Source organism: Eptesicus fuscus, chromosome 15 (genome assembly GCF_027574615.1).
Source record: "Eptesicus fuscus isolate TK198812 chromosome 15, DD_ASM_mEF_20220401, whole genome shotgun sequence".
NCBI lineage: Eukaryota > Metazoa > Chordata > Mammalia > Chiroptera > Vespertilionidae > Eptesicus > Eptesicus fuscus.
The window spans coordinates 17,113,422-17,132,081 of NC_072487.1; the positions used below are offsets into that span (position 1 = coordinate 17,113,422).

At 39.9% G+C, this 18,660-nt stretch overlaps 1 protein-coding gene across 1 annotated transcript; it reads left to right on the forward strand.

The window, feature by feature from the left end:
- Window positions 1-1,208: 1,208 nt before the first annotated feature.
- Window positions 1,209-1,790, forward strand: IFNE (interferon epsilon). Its single transcript, XM_008154086.3, has one exon. The coding sequence runs from the start codon at window positions 1,209-1,211 to the stop codon at window positions 1,788-1,790; it is 582 nt and encodes a 193-aa protein (XP_008152308.2).
- The last annotated feature ends 16,870 nt before the right edge of the window (window positions 1,791-18,660 follow it).

An 18,660-nucleotide genomic window follows, 5' to 3' on the forward strand; every position in this document is an offset into this window, starting at 1 on the left:
AAAAGATGACTGTTTATTCTGCAGTCTTAAGAGGTTTTAATGTTGGAATGTTGTAAGACAGGTAAATTAACAGCCATATATAAGACAGCACAAGAAAGGAATCTTAAAGGAGAAACAAAGGTCTGTGAGGATCGGGGGAAATATTATATCTCCTTTGCGGGGAGATATAGGCCCTAACCGTGAATTAGCCCTTATTCCTTAGACAGACAGACAGACAGACTAGGGTTGAAGGAGGCAAATTGGAAAGGTAGCGTGGGTGCTTATTTAGGAGGACTTAGAATATGGAACAGGGTATTTGTAGTTCAAGAGACATTACTGACGTAATGGCACTGATTTACCATAGTTCTTGGTACCCTAGGGAATACACATTAACCAAGTGCCCCCAATGTCTTCTCACACATAATTTTGTCATTTATAATGGCTATCTAGCATTTCGTTATATGGATTTATCAACAGTTACTTAACCATTCCCCTATTGTTGGACCTATTGGCTGTCTCTAATATTCCACAACTGCAGTAACTATTTAATGACCTTCTTTCGCTCATTTATTTTTTATCTTTCACATTACTCCCATAGACTAGAGTCTTCGATATTCAACTGCTTGGATAAGATATAAAACGACTTACGATTGCTGGAACATATTTTAAGATTAATTTGCTCAAGCATTGGTGCAAATTTTTATTTCTACTTGAGGTTTTAAATTTAGTAGTCTGCGTGAATTTTAATTTTTGCTCCCACATGCCATATAGATGCTGCTAAGCCTCTGATCAATATTACTCTGGGGAAAACTACCCCTTAAAAATATTACTCTCAGTAAAAGAAGTTTAACAAGCTTAACTAAATATTTAGAAAGCACATTGTGTTGAGTGAAACTTGGTATGCGGTAAATAATGGGAGTATTAGAAGATCTTACTGGGTGACTAGTCCGCAATTGTCTCAAGGAAAGCGTACAATGAAACAAGTTCTTTTGGTTACTTCCTCAAACAGCCAACACAATGGGGAAAGTGGAGGAAGTGTCCCAAGAACACTAAGCATAGGGAACCAAAAAGCTTTGGGTGCAAACTTGGAGAAATGCAGCTTTAGAAAACAAAACCAACAACGGAAAACACCTTCCCGGACGATCTGAGAGGCGTGAAAGGCAAATGTTCACTAGAGCTGGAGCTATACTACGTCTGCAGAGAGACAAGGGGCGTATTTGACCTTCACCATGATTAGCAAGCACTTCTGCGAAAGTGTGTTGGTGCTGCTGACCTCTTCCACTATCTTCTCCCTCGAGCTGAAACTCATTCTCTTCCAACAGAGAAGAGTGAACAGAGAAAGTTTAACACTCTTGGATAAATTGCGACCCTCATCCATTCAGCAGTGCCTACCACACAGGATGGACTTCCTGCTTCCCCAGAAGGCTGTGGATCCTCACCAGGACGAGAAAGGATACACACTCATCATTCTACATGAGATGCTTCAGCAGATCTTCAGCCTCTTCCAGGCAAATATTTCTCTGGAAGGTTGGAAGGAAAGCCACATGGAGAAGTTCCTCATTGAGCTTCATCAACAGCTAGAATACTTAGAAATGCTCATGGGGCTGCAAACAGATCAGAAAAGTAGCACTGTAGGTAGTGAGAACCTTAGGTTGCAGGTGAAAATGTACTTCCGAAGGATCCGGGATTACCTGGAAAACCAGGAATACAGCAGCTGTGCCTGGACCATTGTCCAGGTGGAAGTCAACCGGTGTCTATTCTTTGTGTTCCCACTCACAGGAAAACTGAGCAAACAAGAAATGGACCCCTGAATCACGTGGAGCCAGAAGCAACTGCCAGCTTTAAAAGCAAAAGGGTAGGTGGGGGGGTGGGGGGGGGGAGATGAAGGGCTTCTCCAGCCATTTATTAGTTCTTTTGGTCATGAAATGCTAGCATAGTTTGGGTTTTGTGTGTCCACATATATATTTATCTGTACCTCAAGATTATGGACGTTGACAATTGTTTTTATTTTGTAATGTCACTTTATTTTTTCTATCCATCTTAAATTTTTATGAATTGAAATAGATTCATTGAGATTTAATAATTGGTTCTTCTAATGGGCATATTTTCATAAAAGTTGGCTTGGTAGGTACAATGAAATATGTTTCTACTGTACTCATACTTGTCTAGACATAGAACATTATTCCAGTGATTTTTCTTATTTGCCAGAAATTGATAGAAAAAATGAGAAATACTAGGAATAATTTACATTACAATGTTTGAAAATATCATTATATACTGAATAATTGTTACAGGTGACACAATAGAAATATAACTGAAATATATGAACACACAGCTTGCAGAGGAAAAATAAAACATGAAAAGAGGTTCGACCTCACTCAAAATGATGAAAGTACAAATTAAAAGTGAATAATTTGACATTCATAACCTACCAGGTAGGTAAAAGCCAAAAGTTCAATTAAAAAAAAAAATTCTTGCAGAGACTTTGGGGGAGGAATGCTCTTAAATTTGTCCAGAGCACTGGAAATCGGTATGATCACTGTGGAGGCATTTGGTGATACCTATCAAAATTCCAGATGCATGTAATCTGTCATCCATCAATTCCAGGTCTGGAAATATATCCTATAAAAACACTTGTACATATGTGAAATGATTTACATATAATATTATTCATTGCAGCATTACTTATAATATCAAAACATAGGAAACCACCTAAATTCTTCTAAATAGAGCAACCCTCTTTGCTTGATAATATGTAGTCAAGCAAAGAGGGTTGCTCTTTCTGTAAAAAAGTCAAAAATAAAGTAAAAGAGTAAAAAAAAAAAATAGGCAAGATGCAGAAGTGTGTATAAAATGCCAAATTTGAGATTACAGTGAAAAATAAATTTTATATTTGACCTTACTTCGGTATGAATAAAGAATGTATAAGAAATAAATCACGCCGAAACCGGTTTGGCTCAGTGGATAGAGCGTCGGCCTGCGGACTGGAAGGTCCCAGGTTCGATTCCGGTCAAGGGCATGTACCTTGGTTGCAGGCACATCCCCAGTGGGGAGTGTGCAGGAGGCAGCTGATCGATGATTCTCTCTCATCGATGTTTCTAACTCTCTATCTATCCCTCTCCCTTCCTCTCTGTAAAAAATCAATAAAAAATATATTAAAAAAAAAAAAAGAAAGAAATCACAATGATTACTTGTATTGGGGGGAGGAGGAATGACTAAGGCAGGAAGACAGGGTGGAAGAGGATGTACAGCATGTTTCTATATTTTAATTTTTCATTATGTGAATTCTACCAACCAAAATAAGAAATTGAAATGTACCGAACAAATCATAGGTACCAGAAATATGGATGGAATCTTGGGGAAAGGAAGTGCTGGGTGCAAGCTGGAAGAAACTGGACTGAGCCAGCCTGCCCCTGGTTGGGGTTTCTGGAAGGAGGAGGGCTGGTTGGACAGAAGAGCACCAATCAGAGGGAGAGGTCCCTGCTCCAGGGAGGGGCTGCTGCTGAAGGAGTCCAGCTCTCCAGCCAGCAGCTCCCAGAAATCACTGTGGAACAAACGCGGGGCCAGAGAAACTGGCGTTCACCGAGCCTTGGGGACTTAGTGTGCTGTAGTCACAGTGACTTTTGCCCAGTGTGAGAAGCAGAGCCATGGCCCCCAAATCTGGAGCTAGTCCTCCTACTTTGCCATGTTCTGCTTCGGATTCATTGTATAATTTGAGATAGAAGTTATCACTGAATGTAAAACTTGCTGGGGAACCAAATATATCCCATTTCCGTTTAATTAGTGTAATTGAGTAAGTGTAGTAGCTCTTGGCTGGTGCTTCCAGATGTGGCTTAAAAGAGAGGGCGAGGAACCAAATATAAGGTGACCAGACGTCCCGCTTTGGGCGGGACAGTCCCGATATTTAACAATTTGTCCCGCATCCCGCAGCATTTTAAAAAAGTCCCGATTTTTGGAAAGAATGCACGACAAGCTAGGGAACGGCGGGAGAACGGGAAGGGAATATACGGTTTTCAGGGGCCATGTGGCTATTTAGCCAGGATATGAGTTTTATATTATTTTTGTTAATTTTATAATGTTAAACTTTAATAATAACAAATAATTGTTGAGAACTGATTATCGAGAACTGCTTATCAAAGTTCGCATTGTTGATCAGTTGTTAGAATTCGACCACCATTGTTTGGACTTAATGAACAATGGCATTTTTTGGGACTGGCAACGACGAAAACATTTTGTAACTGTCTCTCAGACGATACACATCGTACTGCGTGCTAGTAAGCTAGTTAAACAAGTGATGTCATTACAAATCAGCTATTCAGATAATTTAGGTAAGTAATTTATGTATTTATTTCATAAATACATACATTTTCTTGAATTTAGCAGACAGTACTCATATTATTTATATTTTATAGTGGCGGCAAAAAGTCTAGCGCCGGACTTGAAAGTGACACTTATGACTTACGTTGAGGCAAATTCAGAGGAAAAATAATACAAGTTAGTATTGTTATTATTTAAAAAGAAATATAGGATTAAAATAATTTTTAAAATATAGTTACTTTATAACAATCAAATTAATTTAATTTATAAACTAACAATAAAATATGTTCATGTAATTATGTACCTACTTACTGTGTTTTTAAGCAATATGTATATAATAATTTATAATATAATTTTAAATTATTTTTTTTAGATTTTTAACATAATGAGTAAGAAAAGAGGATGCAAATTCAACAATGATCTAAGAAGTGAATTTCCTTTTATTAAAAAAACCAAAAGCGATTACAATATAGACCAAATTTTTAATCAAGAACCCTCCCACCCCTCCCCTCCCCACCCCTTCCACCCCACCGGGCCGAAACCGGTTTGGCTCAATGGATAGAGCTTCGGCCTGTGGACTCAAGGGTCCCAGGTTCGATTCCGGTCAGGGGCATGTACCTTGGTTGCGGGCACATCCCCAGTAGGGGGTGTGCAAGAGGCAGCTGATCGATGTTTCTCTCTCATCGATGTTTCTAACTCTCTATCCCTCTCTCTTCCTCTCTGTAAAAAATCAATAAAATATATTTTTTTAAAATGAACATCCTCCCCTCCCCCTCCCCCCAGTCAATGGTGTCCCACTTTACCAATGTTAAAATCTGGTCACCTTAACCAAATAGGATCCTGAGAGTGAAGCAGGGCCCCCTGCACTAGTGAAGGGGGCAGGGAGCAGAGGCTGGCTCTCAGGAGGAAGTTTTTGTCAAGTTCATATTTCACCTCAAGGGCTGACATATTTACATTCAAGTTTACACGGAGGTAGGGAAGTGGAAAGAACAGAAATATTTTCCAACACTCAACTGCAAACACAGGTCATTTGCTTCCGATGACTGTTGAATTTTTGTTGTTGCTTTCTTTAAGCCAGGAAATTTTCAAAGCAAAATACTTCATTTAACATGTTACTCACTTCTCAAATTAACCTTGCATGGTAGTTACATTATTATCTTTTTTCCTCAGGTGAGAAGACATTAAAGATTAAGTAACTAACAGAGCAAACCACAGAGCTAGCAAATGCCAGAGCAAAAACTCCCTCCCAAGTCCACAAGACTCGCAAGCCAGCCCCGGGTTCTAGACACCACAAACCTGACCGACATCGCACAACATCACTGCGAAATAATGATAACACTAATGATAATAATTTGCTCGTGTCTTTTCTTATTCAAGTTCACACTCTCGCTGTAGTCTTGGATTAAAGAAAGCACATTTTCTCCCCGTGGACATTTTTTTTCCTAATAATATAGGAGAACAGAATGGAGGAGCCCCCAAGTGGAAACTTATAGCAGTGTTATACTCATTTTGAGGCCAAAACCACTACTTTACATGCTCATGTGTTTCCAAACATTTAGCTTTATTAAGCTGACATCTTGCTTATATAACTACTAGGCTTATATAACTACATGTAGGGTCCCCTACACACTTTCCCTTTTGATCACGGGTAGCTGGGTGCCTGTCCGCTGGTGCACCAGGCTCCGGAGGCTTCTGAAAGGCCTGGTGCCTGAGTGGACAGGCACCCAGCTCCCACGCTTTCCTTTCGATCGCTGGTGCACCAGGCCTTTCAGAAGCATCCGGTGTGGCGGAGGCTTCTGAAAGGCCTGCTGCCTCAGCGGACAGGCACTCAGCTACCCCGCTTTTGATGGTCCGCGCGGCGGGAAGTCAGCTCGCTGCCCCAGAGGCCCCTTCTGTGCCGCAGCACAGCCATGGCGCAGACGCTGAGCTCGTGCCGCTGCTGGAGACGCGGCTCAGCGTCCCGCCAGCCCAATCAGCTACCCCAGCCATCCCGAGTCCCGCCCCCCCTCGCCTCCTGGCCAATCATGGGCATAGCAAAGGTACAGTCAATTTGCATATTTGTCTATTATTAGGTAGGATCTTAACTACTTCATACATATTGCTTTTAAATATGTGCCCCTTTAAAACTTTAAAACCAGAGTTCTAAACAGAGAGATATTAAGGAAAGAGAAATACTTTAATGGACTCCCTACTAGTAGTAGGGATGTGGGTGGGTTCAGAGTGAAGGGAAGTTCATTTGTACTCAGGCTGTGCCAACTGAGTTATCCTTGTTACATCTACATGTACTTGGCAAAATAGATTATCAAATCAATAAACAGGTTACAGAAGAAATGCAGTATCACCATATTCCCTATAAATAAAACATGCAATAAAAATATCCAAAAAGAAAAGCATTAAAATATTCACAGTAGAATTTCCATTCTCTTATACTTTTTAGATTGAATATTTTCCCTATGAATATGAAATCATTGAGAACCAGAAAAAAATTATTTTAGTTTTGAAATTTAAAAGAAGAACAAAAAATATGGCCCCTTATAGAGATTTCGCATAGAGTGCTTGTCACCTGCAGTCAATTAAACGCCGCCCCCAGCATGCACCAGAATCATCTGAGGGCGTGTTAGAACACACTGGCTTAGTGCCCAGTGTTTCTGAGCCAGCTGGTCTGTGGTGGGGCCCGAGTATTTGCATTTCTAACAATTTCTCGATGATGCTGATGCTGCTGGTTTGTGACGACACCCCTATTATAAACCACACCCCTATTTATTGGTAGCCTCAGCAGATTTTAAACAGAGGAAGACATGGTCCTCTTGAGGTTATGAAAGGGCAGAGCAGGACAGCACAAAATGCACTGCACCCTCCATCCTGTGTAACTATGTATATGACTCCTTTTTCTTAGAAAACCGCGAGAATGTAACAGTTGCATAAACCTGCCAATAGGAATGTAGACTCAGTCCAAATTAGGCAAGCTGCACAGTACCCGCCGTGTAACCAGACCCCTGACCCTGCTCCCTGACCAATCAACGGGGCCACGAACGTTCTCCCCGCCCACTGCTTTGGACCCCCTTTTTATGCCTTTGTTCTCCCAAGGCTCCTCCTCTCCCCACCTTGCCGCTGCACCGGTGAGTGTGCGTGTGGGACTGAGCTCAAGCTAGGTTGAATACAGACTCTTCGCTTTTGCATCGGACTCATTTGGTTCCCTGGTGGTTTTTCTTGGGGACCCCGAATTCTGGGCATAACAGTTACTCATCTCATATTTTCTCACAATAACTGGAGAGAGGCAAGCATCCTAGATAGGAGAGAATTCATAAGAATCGTTTATTCCTATACCTTTTCACAGCAGCAAATTCAATGGTCTTTTTTCTTCTTAAAGAAGTTGTATGTAGAAACGGTCATATCCCAGATGCACCCTATAACATTAACTGCCTTTTACAGAAAATGGACCAAACCAAGGTTTTTTCTGTTCTAGGAAGAGTTTCTGGTCATCTTGCCCCTGGTTGAGTGAAATCACTGACAACTGATTGGACAAAGACTATGATGTGGATACAAAGAAACCAAACCTCTGAAAGACAGAGGATTACAAGGTGAAAGATGGCAAGCTAATCCAGTCATCTCCTCTATTGAGAAGTACAGATGTGTGGTATATAGGGATTTTAGGATCGTTCTTGGAATTGTTGAAATTAGTCATTTAGCCCAAGTTTTCTCCCCTGCCCTGGGGTCCAATGACTGGTTGGTATGGAGGTATAAGGGCTAAGACTTCTCACTCCACCTCTGAAGGGTCATCCCAGCTTCAGAGCATCCCCCTATACCCTGGAATAGGCCAGGGCCACTTCGTAACTGCACCGCAGTTCAACTTCCCCTGTGCTTAGTCCTTCCGCCTCCTCTTCCCAGAAGTGTTGATCCCACAGCCCTCCCTAGTAACCTCCTTGCATGTAATTTCTGTCTCAGAGTCTTCTTTCTTGGCTCCTGACTTCCAGTAACATAGCATACAGACCTTCCATTTTAGAGCCATTGAAAATCCAGCTCATGCTATTTCCTTGGTCAAGTACATATTCTCTTCCTATTATGTGTTATTATGTCATTCTTGCTTCAGGACTCAATGTTTTCCCCTTCCCCAAAAGCCCTTCTATTCTGGTTTGTCTGAATCTATTTGCCCCCTCCAGAGCACGAAATGCATTGTACTAATCTTTCTTTCAACTAGAGCATGACCAACTTCATGGCAGGGAAATGGTTTCTTAATTCTTTAGCACTCTCTTCAACACATAACAGGGACCATCTAAATATTAAATGAAGGAATTTAAAATGCAGCATTAAAAGGAAAGGGATATGTCAGTACCATATTGTCATGGTTAGTTATACATGTGAGGACACTCTCTGTGTAGAGATGAGGAAGTCATGTTTACTATATGTGTCTATTAAGAAGTTAAGTTCCTATTTTTGTTTCTCAGTTTCTCTACTCTTCCTGGATGAGCCATTCGGATAAGCTACTTTATGGGGTTAAAACATAAAATGTCTTTCTCTGATGAAAGGGTGGTTTTTATTTTTGTATCGTAAGGGCACAATATAATAAGAACATGATATATAGAGCAGAAGTCCAGGTGGGAGTCTTTCTTCAGACTATTCCGGTCATCTTAAAAAAATGCTTTTCTCATGGGCCTTTGGCCCTTGTCAGCCTCATGATGGTCAGTCTGCTTTAAATTGCCAAGTAATATACACTGAGTGGCCAGATTATTATGATCTCTGAATGCATAATAATCTGGCCACTCAGTGTATATTCTATATAATAAAAGGCTAATATGCAAATTGTCCCCTGGACCAGGAGTTCGACCAGCAGGCAGGCTGGCCAACTGCCCATGTCCCCTCCCCCTGGCCAGGCTGGCCAGACCCCATCCATGCACGAATACATGCACCAGGCCTCTACTGAGTGGCCAGATTATTATGCATTCAAAGATCATAATAATCTGGCCACTCAGTGTAGAAACCACTGGCACCAACTTGAGTGATGCCAATGGGATCTACTTTTGGTTCAGTTTATTAAAAACTTAATATACTGGGCCATAGCTGGTTTGGCTCAGTGGACAAAGCATCAGCCTGCAGACTAAAGGGTCCCTGGTTCGATTCCGGTCAAGGGCACATGCCCGGGTTGCAAGCTTAATCCCCAGGAGGAAGCCTATGGTTGATGTTTCTCTCATCATTGATGTTTCTGTCTCTCTTTCCCTTCCTCTCTGAAATCAGTAAATATATACATATATTTTTTAAAACTTAATATATTGGAAAAAATATGAAAACAATACATGCAGATCATGTAAATGGTTCAATTGTACAAAGTGCAACACTGTTCCCATTGTTCTATTCAAAAGCCTTGTTATTGTCCAAAATGGGTGGCCCCTGGATTGGTTTTCCTACCAGTTATTAGTGAAACGGTGACACTTTTCCTCATTTCTTTGGATTGTATACTTGAAACATTATGGGCAAGCAGAAGGTGGGCAGCATGTAGTGAGTATTCAATGACCAGGTTAATGGGACTCTTAGGAGTGTGGGAACCTGTTCAACCAAGTTTTTGTCCCTGACGCTGGACAGGTGGACCTCTTGGGAAGGGTGGAGCAATGTTCGACTAAAACAAAGGGCAAGGTTCTCTTGACCCATAAATCATGTAACTTTTTCTGCATACGAGAGCTAAGTGTACATTGTTCTAGTGAATTTAGTCTAAGTTCCGTTTCAATATGAGCCATATACAAAATAAGGTTTAGGTCTCTGGGAAGGCATTCAATTATTTCAAATAGAAATTCATTTCAGATGAACAAGGTGGTCATCAGTCTGATCAAAATGGAGTCGATTTAAGAGAATTAAGAATTGAATTCTTAGTTGGTGTATTAGTCAGTATATCAGGCATATTTCTAGTAACAGCTTCTAATCTATTCTTACTCCTTGGGAGAAGCTGTAGCTTTCTTGCTTACCTTTGAAAATACATATTTCACTACCAATGAGAAGGTGTCCAATTTGAACAAACACCTCACAAAAGAGGATATCCAAATGATCTGTAAACCTTAAAAAAATGTGTTCAACTTCATTACTGCTCATAGGTTGCAAATTAAAGACAAAATGTTATACTGCAATACACACACCAAAATGGCTAAAACTAAAGAGATTAAATTAAAAAATTAAGATGACTGACATACAATTGTTGATAGTGGGACTGTAAGTTTTTAAAATTTAGAAAAGTGTTTGGCAGTATTTATAAAGAAAAACAGGTAAACTTACCCTGGGACCAAGTCAGTTCACTCCTGGGTGTATGTCCAGCAGAAATGTTGCTTAGGTCACCCATAGAAACGTCCCGGTGTAGTCACAGAAGCTTTAAGCGTAGTAGCCCCCACACTTGCCAAAGAAACAAAGCAAAAGTACATTGATACTAGCTAGAATTGACACTAGAATCTATTCAAATTGAAATAGTACATAGCAATGAAAATAATGAACTATTGCTACACAAAATGATATGGATGGTTTCCCAGACATAACATTGAGTGAAAATGCTAGATTTAAAATGCACCTGAAGAGTGTTTTCATTTATAGAAAGTTCTCATGTATAGATTGGCTAGAAACCAATCTGGAGTGGTAGAGGACATAAGAGTTTTTAAATTTATGGGGCAGGAGGGATGTTGTTAAGAGGGCATAGAGAGAGCCTTACTTTTACCTTAAGGAACCACATTATCTACATAATAAATTCAATTCCTCTTGATGGTCTTATAGCTTATTAATTTGCTATTATTCCACCACAATATTAAAAACTAGAGGAGAAAATAGGTATTGTTGTGTTTTACCTAACATTTAGAAAGAATATTCTGTTTTATCCTTTCTTGTTTAAAAAGAAGCATGTTTGATATGATTCACGTGAATGTGTATATTTCTTTTTAATTTGGAGCCTTAAAAGTAATAATATATATATATATATATATATATATATATATATATATATATATATATAAAATTTTTTTTTTTTACAAACATCACATCAAGCCTGGCTGGTGTGGCTCAGTAGTTGAGAGTTGACCCATGCACCAAGAGGTCACAGGTTCGATTCCCAGTCAGGGCATGTGCCCAGGTTATGGGCTTGATCCCCAGTAGGGGGTGTGCAGGAGGTCACTAATTGATGTTTCTCACCATCGATGTTTCTATCTATTCCTCTCCCTTCTGCTCTCTCTAAAATTAATAAAACATTAAAAAACACACAAATATCACATCAAAATATTTGCAATGACAGTGTCTTTTTTTTCCACATTCAATATGATAAATAGATTCTTCTGAATTGTTTCCAATAGTTGGATCAAAAATCATGTTACTGATCACATTATCCACTGTGGTTACTAGCTTAGAAACAATTCGTACAAAAATTTTCCTAGTATCATTCTATGTATGTGTTTTTTAATGAATATTTTATTTTTTAAATTTTTTTTTATTGATTTCAGAAAGGAAGAGATAGAAACATCAATGATGAGAGAGAATCATTGATTGGCTGCCTCCTGCACCCCCTACTGGGGATCCAGCCCGCAACTTGGGCATGTGCTCTTGGCCAGAATTGAACCCAGGACCTTTCGGTCCATAGGCTGATGCTCTATCCACTGAGCCAAACCAGCTAGGGCCAAATGTCATTCTATTTAAACAACAAATATGAAAATCTGGAATAAGAAATAATGAAAAATAAAGGGCAAAAGGCAAGCTTCAAAATTGTGATGTCAGCCTAATACAAGTACTATGTTGTCATTTATGATCTAATCTAATTGCATCAGGCCATTCAATATAAGGAATTTATGGGAATTTTTAAAATTTTTATGTCCTGAGTATAGTAGCTTAGCTTTGTCCTCTGGTGTCTCTTTGCTAAAAAGCATATTTGAATGGCTGAGTGTCGGTAAAAAAGACACCAGAAAGCCTTAGCTGTGTTCATTATGGATGAACATAACATGGCGTTATGTTAATTAACCAAACACAGGAAAACATGAATACCATGTTATTTTATTTGCTTACTGTTGACACACTGAGAAAATGTATTCTAGTAACTAATGTTATTCTGCCATCTAGTGGTTCACATTGCAATCCCCTGTTTTGATACATTCTAATAAAATAGCTTTAAGGTAGCCCTAGCTGGTTTGGTTCAGTGTCAGCTTGTAGACTACAGGATTCCAGGTTTAATTCCCATCAAGGGCACATGCCTGGGTTGTGGGCTCAACCCCCAGTAGAGGGTGTGCAATCTCCCTCTCCCTTCCTCTCTGTAATCAATAAAAAGATATTTTTAAAAAAAAAAAATGTGATTTGCACATCAAGTCAAGAACCCTGTAAAAATAATAAAGAAATAAAATAGCATTAAGGTAAAATCTTTATAAAATGTTCCCCTTAAGAAGAGGCCAAAAGTAAATAAAACAGCATGGAAAACTTAATGTATAGACATCATCAAGTAATCAGAATTATTTTTAATCCCATTATATTTATACTAGAGGCCCAGTGCACGAAACTCGTGCACTGGTAGGGGCCCTAGCAGCTGCTGGCTGCCAGCTGGGGCCTCCCTCCCTTCCCTCACTTTTATTATATAGGATTTCAGATTTCCATTGTTTAGCCCATTACATCATTCAAAAGCTTTCAAAACTGCAACACTTCAACTCGATTTTAAGTAATCACAACCAATGTTAGAGTTCAACAATGGCTTCCCGTGCCATTTTCTGGGCAGAGTTCCTTATCTTCAGGCCACAAGAGAGTCATATTTTTCAAAGGCAGAAAAATTGGAACATGGGGCATATCCAGACATAAATAAAGGTGAAAAATTCTTCATGTTCTAAGTGCTTTTTATACACTATTTCTGTGTAGAGTCTAGGATTTTTGCTGGTGTAGTCCAGTAGCTTTCACCTAATTCAGGCAAACACACACACACACACACACACACACACACACACACACACACACGAGAACAAAAGCACATATACCTGAACACCCTCCTACACAGACCACACACATCCAGCCACCTGTGTATGACTGATAAAGAATGGCTTCTTGACAAGCTATCCCAAGTTCTCACAGTACTCACACATGTTTAACTGCATCCCCAATTCTCCAGCCCACTCTCTCTGCAGGATGTTCTCCTACACTAAGCATTTTCCTACTTAGGATGAGCGTGGCTATAAATGCATGTGCTATTTAATGGTGCTCCCTATTCAGCTTGTCTGAATATAGTTCCACCTTTCTTTTGTGGATATAACCAAAGGAACCCATTTTAATATTGCTTCTTATTTAAACGGGATCGATACAGAGCAAATGAGAGCTCCCGAGGGCTGACTCGAACCCAGCTGTTATATTAAGCATAACCTTTCCTAGTTCTTGTCCATAAAAGCATGTGCAGCTCTTTCTATGCCCATGTCCCCACACCTGTTACTACAAAAGTGGGGGCTTATCCTTCTTGGATTTATTTCAGCCAAGGGCCAGTCAACAGCTTTGGGGTATGGACAAAGGGGCTGAGAGGGGGGATTCTAATTACTATTGACTAGTTGACGCTCTATTATATAAGGTTTCTTAACCTCATGTAATTGAAATTTTATGATTTTTTTTTCTGGGCAGACTTTTAAAAAATTAATGTGTTACCAAAATGTGTTGTTCTGTTCTTCTATGGTCTTTGGATCTCAAACTTCTCATATCTTTGCATCTGTTCACAGAACAGGCTGATGTAGGTTTTGTCATTATCCTCATTTTATAGAAAATAAAACAGAGCCATAGAGAGATTAAATCATTTTCCCAAGATCATAGCCTCCTTTGGAAGCCAGACCCTCTGACTCTGCATCCTTTACCTTCTCCACAAGGACCAGGGAGATTGCTAAGAATCTGAGCACACTCTCTCCAGGGCAGTCTTAAATAATAAGTGCTTCCTCCCCAATTCCCATTTGTCCCTGTAATGACAGGCACCACTCCCTTGTGACAGACAATTAATGATACAATTAATTTCATCATCACTTTCCTCATACTGATTATAAACCAATCTTGTTGTCCTAAGTTTGACTAACAGTGTTTTCTAAAAAGTGAATTTGAGTGGTTTATACATGTTGTTGAAAGGAGTTTTTAGGGGTGAAATAGACAGGTTTAGGAAATTTTGGGAAATTGAGGGGTCCAGGGAAAAAGCACAGGGCTACAGAATAGCAGAAGATACATTTCCATAGAATAAGGGGGCTGGGAGCTGCAGAAAGGTGTACATTTACAGAATAAAGGGAAGGAAGCCCCTCATTCAAAAAGAGAAGAAGAAAGCGCAGAGGGGATAGGAAAACAATGAGGTTGGAGGGGAGGAGAGCCTCACGTGTCCCATGTGAGGGTGACCTTTGAGCTCAGGAGTTACTATAGTGGCCAAATCAGAAGGGGATAGTTACCAATCAGAGGGGATATCAAGGCACAAAGATCTGCAGCCTTTATAAACCGTGGGAAAAAGGGACTCAGTGGGACTCTTTCCCCTCCCTATGTGGGAGTCTGTGCTTGTTTCTCAATAAATTTCCACCTTGGCTATACCATCTTCTGTCCGTGGTTTCATTCTTTGACTCCACCGGACAAAGAGCCCAGGAAATCATCTTGCCCAGGGGAACACTGCACCTTCCCGTCCAATTTTCCCGTATCATTGTGTTATAGGAAGTGTTTCTTTTCAGCCTTTATTGAGTTCCCAGTCTCAGGCTCTGATTGCCTCCTCCAACAACCACCCTCCTGCAACTTGCCTTCAAATGTAGCTGGGAGTATAACAGCTCACCAAGCCCTTCCACAGGATACACCAGCAGACCTCCAACTTGGCAAATCAACACATATGTAACTTAAATGAAACAAACTTGACATCTTCCATTTTAATTTGCAACCAAGAGCCCAATATACCAGCATTTGCTGAGTTTCTTACATTGCAAATTCTTGAGCTGCTGCTGGCTTTTACGGAGTTTTCATTGTGTTTGATTCTTTGTTTAGTGAGCATATGAGCATCATCTGACTGGTGCAGTCTCCTAGTGGAATCAGAATGTAAAAGCACCTGGGTTCTTTATCAGCTTGTGTAGCGTAGCTGTGTGGGCAGTGTTGGTGCTGCAGCAGCCTTTATTTACTCCTAGAGGCCCAGTGCATGTATTCGTGCACATTGAAAGGAAATTAATTAGAAGTATTTTAATATCGCTATTTGCCTTTTCTGTATAATCAAAGTGTCAACCAAATTCATGATTGACAATGACAGATGGAAACACATGTGTGTGATTAGTGCCAGCAAGAGCTTTATATGTACCGAGCATGCGTGAGTCAACTTAGCCTTTTATAGATATAGAATAAACTTGCTTAATTAGACCTGCTTTCTGATTTAGCTAAACGTTTTCCAGCCCAGTGAAGCGCCCCAACTTCTCTTTCAGGTAATTGTCAGGAACACGGCAGTAAATATCAACACAAAGCAGATTATTATTGTAGATCACGGAGGGAGAACAAAGGGTAAAATATGTAACTGCAGCAGTGTTTGACTATATTGTGCGCAGTGAGAAAACCTGAAGTCATTTTCAAGGTCCACCATTTCTTACTTCTTTTCAGTCAGGTCAAGTTTCTAAGCTTTCTAAATCTCTGTTTTCCGGCTAGTGGAAATAAAATAGGATTCTACCGAGTCTCCTATGTACCTACTCCAGGACTTCTGTGAGGATCAAATGAGATGAAGCATGGGAAAATGCTTCACAGACATTTGGTTAAAGTGTAAATGTTTCCACCTGGCTATAAAGCAAGTCGTGTTCCTGGGCTGAAGAAACTGCAAGGAGGCTAGTCGCTAGGGAGAGGAAGCCTGACGTTGCTATGTGACATCATTATTTGGTGCCCACAGCCACCATTTCTGGGCTGGGCTGGGCTGTGGGGTGCATTTTGCGCCATGGGGGTCTGGGCAGTGTTGGCTGCGATTTGGTGGGCTGTCATTCTGGGGTGGTAGCGGGGCCTGTGTCCCACTTGGGGGAAGCCGAGTGTTGCTTTTTCGACGCCAGGTATGCACTGCCGTTTCTCTGTAAATGGCCAGTGCGCATCACAGCAGCTCCTGTGTTGAGCGTCTGCTCCCTGATGGTCAGTGCACATTATAGCGACTGGTCATACAGGCGGAGGACACGTAGTATATTAGCCTTTTATATATATAGATGTTTCTGTGCCTGGCTGGATATCAGGTGTGCCTTGACCTCTGAAGAGGAGGGCATGGCAGGTGGGGAGGGTCCAGGTGTGGCCATGTTCATACTCTCACTCCTGCATCCAGCAAAACTCAGCTGCCTCTCACTGACACTGCATCGTGATCCCCTGCATAAGCTCATCACCACCATAGTCACAATCCCATCTCCCCTCATTCTCTCCCCAGAATGACCACATGTATCTGAGATGGCTAAAGTCCAGAGCCTGGGCAGAACTTGTGCATGGTCAGCCAACAGCTCAGAACATCAGAGCTCACTCATCCCAGCCCTGGTTTGCCAGCTGCACTTCTCAGTTCTCCAATACTTTGGAACATACAAGTTAATAACAAAATGAACAAAAAGTAAAATACATATACATATACATGTATAGCAACTGCCCAAAGGGTAGATCAATCCCAAATCCTACATTATGAGGTATGGATGACTCCTTAAGTTTCACATTATGGATGTCTGTCAACATTTTTAAATTTAAATTTATGCAATCACTAAACTCTCTCTTGCTCCATGTACATTTTTGTGGCTAATGTAATTTTTCCTGCATGTTAGTTAATGATTGTTCTTTGCCTTTGGTTTTGGGAGAAACATTCTCTGATCCAGTTTCTTTCATTCATTTTTATTGGATATCTCATTCTTTTTATAAATAGCCATTTGGGGTTCCATAAATGTTTATGATTTTCATGAAGCCAATGCTCTTGACCTTAGAATAACTCTAAAGTTAAACAGGAAAAAATTCAAACAATAATATTAAAAATAGAAAGAAATTCTTGATCTTAGCTACCTCAGCTTTAAATGAGTTTTAAAATATCCATAGTAAAAGAAGTATGAGCAATGAGTAAAGTTCAGTAATCATATTAGTAAATCAAACAATCTAAAAAAATAGTTCTATTATCAGAATTAATTAGATTTATGGTAAAAGTGTACATGTTGTCAATAAGGAAGGAATTAACATTTCAATATAACATTCTAGGAAAATTGTCCAACACTCTTAACAGAAAGTGATTTAGATGACATACTGAATTTAATATAAAAATGGGTTAACAAGAAGGGATCTGAATATGTGTAAAATCAAAAGAGAAATGTGACTAGGAGGAGGCTTAGTTCTGTGTCCTAAGGCCTTGGCAAAATATACAAGGAAATGGCCAACTTTTTATATACAAGTGAAATTAAAAACAAGTGTACATCAAAAGAATATGGCTAAATAGAAAATGTTTGTCAAAAGTTAGAAATTTTAAACGTACAAATAATATAAATGACCAACATAAAACTAGAGTAAATGAAGGAACAGATAAAAGAAAATGAGTCTTGATTGGAAAACAAAAAACTACAACTAGCAAACGAATGACCATTGAAATTCACTACAGCCCTAGCCAGTTTGGCTCAGTACTTAAAGTGTTGGCCTGTGAACTGAAGGGCCACAGGTTCAATTCCAGTCAAGGACACGAACTTCCATTGCAGGCTTGATCAACAGCCTGTGTGGGAGGCAACCAGTTTCTCTCTCTCTCTGTCCCCTTATTCCATGCTCTCTAAAAGAATCAATGGAAAAAATATCCTCAGATGAGGATTAACAAACAAAAAAAAGAAATTCCTACAAAGTGATATTAATTAGAACAATGATAAATTACTTGTTAGCCAAATAAGCAATTATTAAATAAAATACCTAAATAAGCAATAGTTTAAATCAAATATGTCAAATATTAAAAATGTTTTTAAGTTTGTGCCAATTCATTTATTCTTGAAAATGATTTTCAGGAAAAAATAGGAAGAAAAATACACATGGATATGTTACCCACATTTTCCTCCAGGTACCATCTATTTCTTTTTTTTTTTTTAAATATATTTTATTGATTTTTTTTTTTTTTACAGAAAGGAAGGGAGAGGGATAGAGAGTTAGAAACATTGATGAGAGAGAAACATCAATCAGCTGCCTCCTGCACACTCCCTACTGGGGATGTGCCCACAACCAAGGTACATGCCCTTGACTGGAATCAAACCTGGGACCCTTCAGGCCGCAGGCCGACGCTCTATCCACTGAGCCAAACTGGTTAGGGCAGGTACCAACTATTTCACTCCTCCACTGCACAAACAGGCTTATAAAGATAATTTTCTATGCACAATGTCTCCAATTCTCATTGTGTTTCTTTGTTGACCTTAGTGCCCGCTGGTTTCTGTCCCACTA

Coding starts and splice junctions, on each gene's coding strand:
- IFNE (XM_008154086.3), top strand. CDS start 1,209: ATGATTAGCAAGCACTTCTGCGAAAGTGTGTTGGTGCTGCTGACCTCT.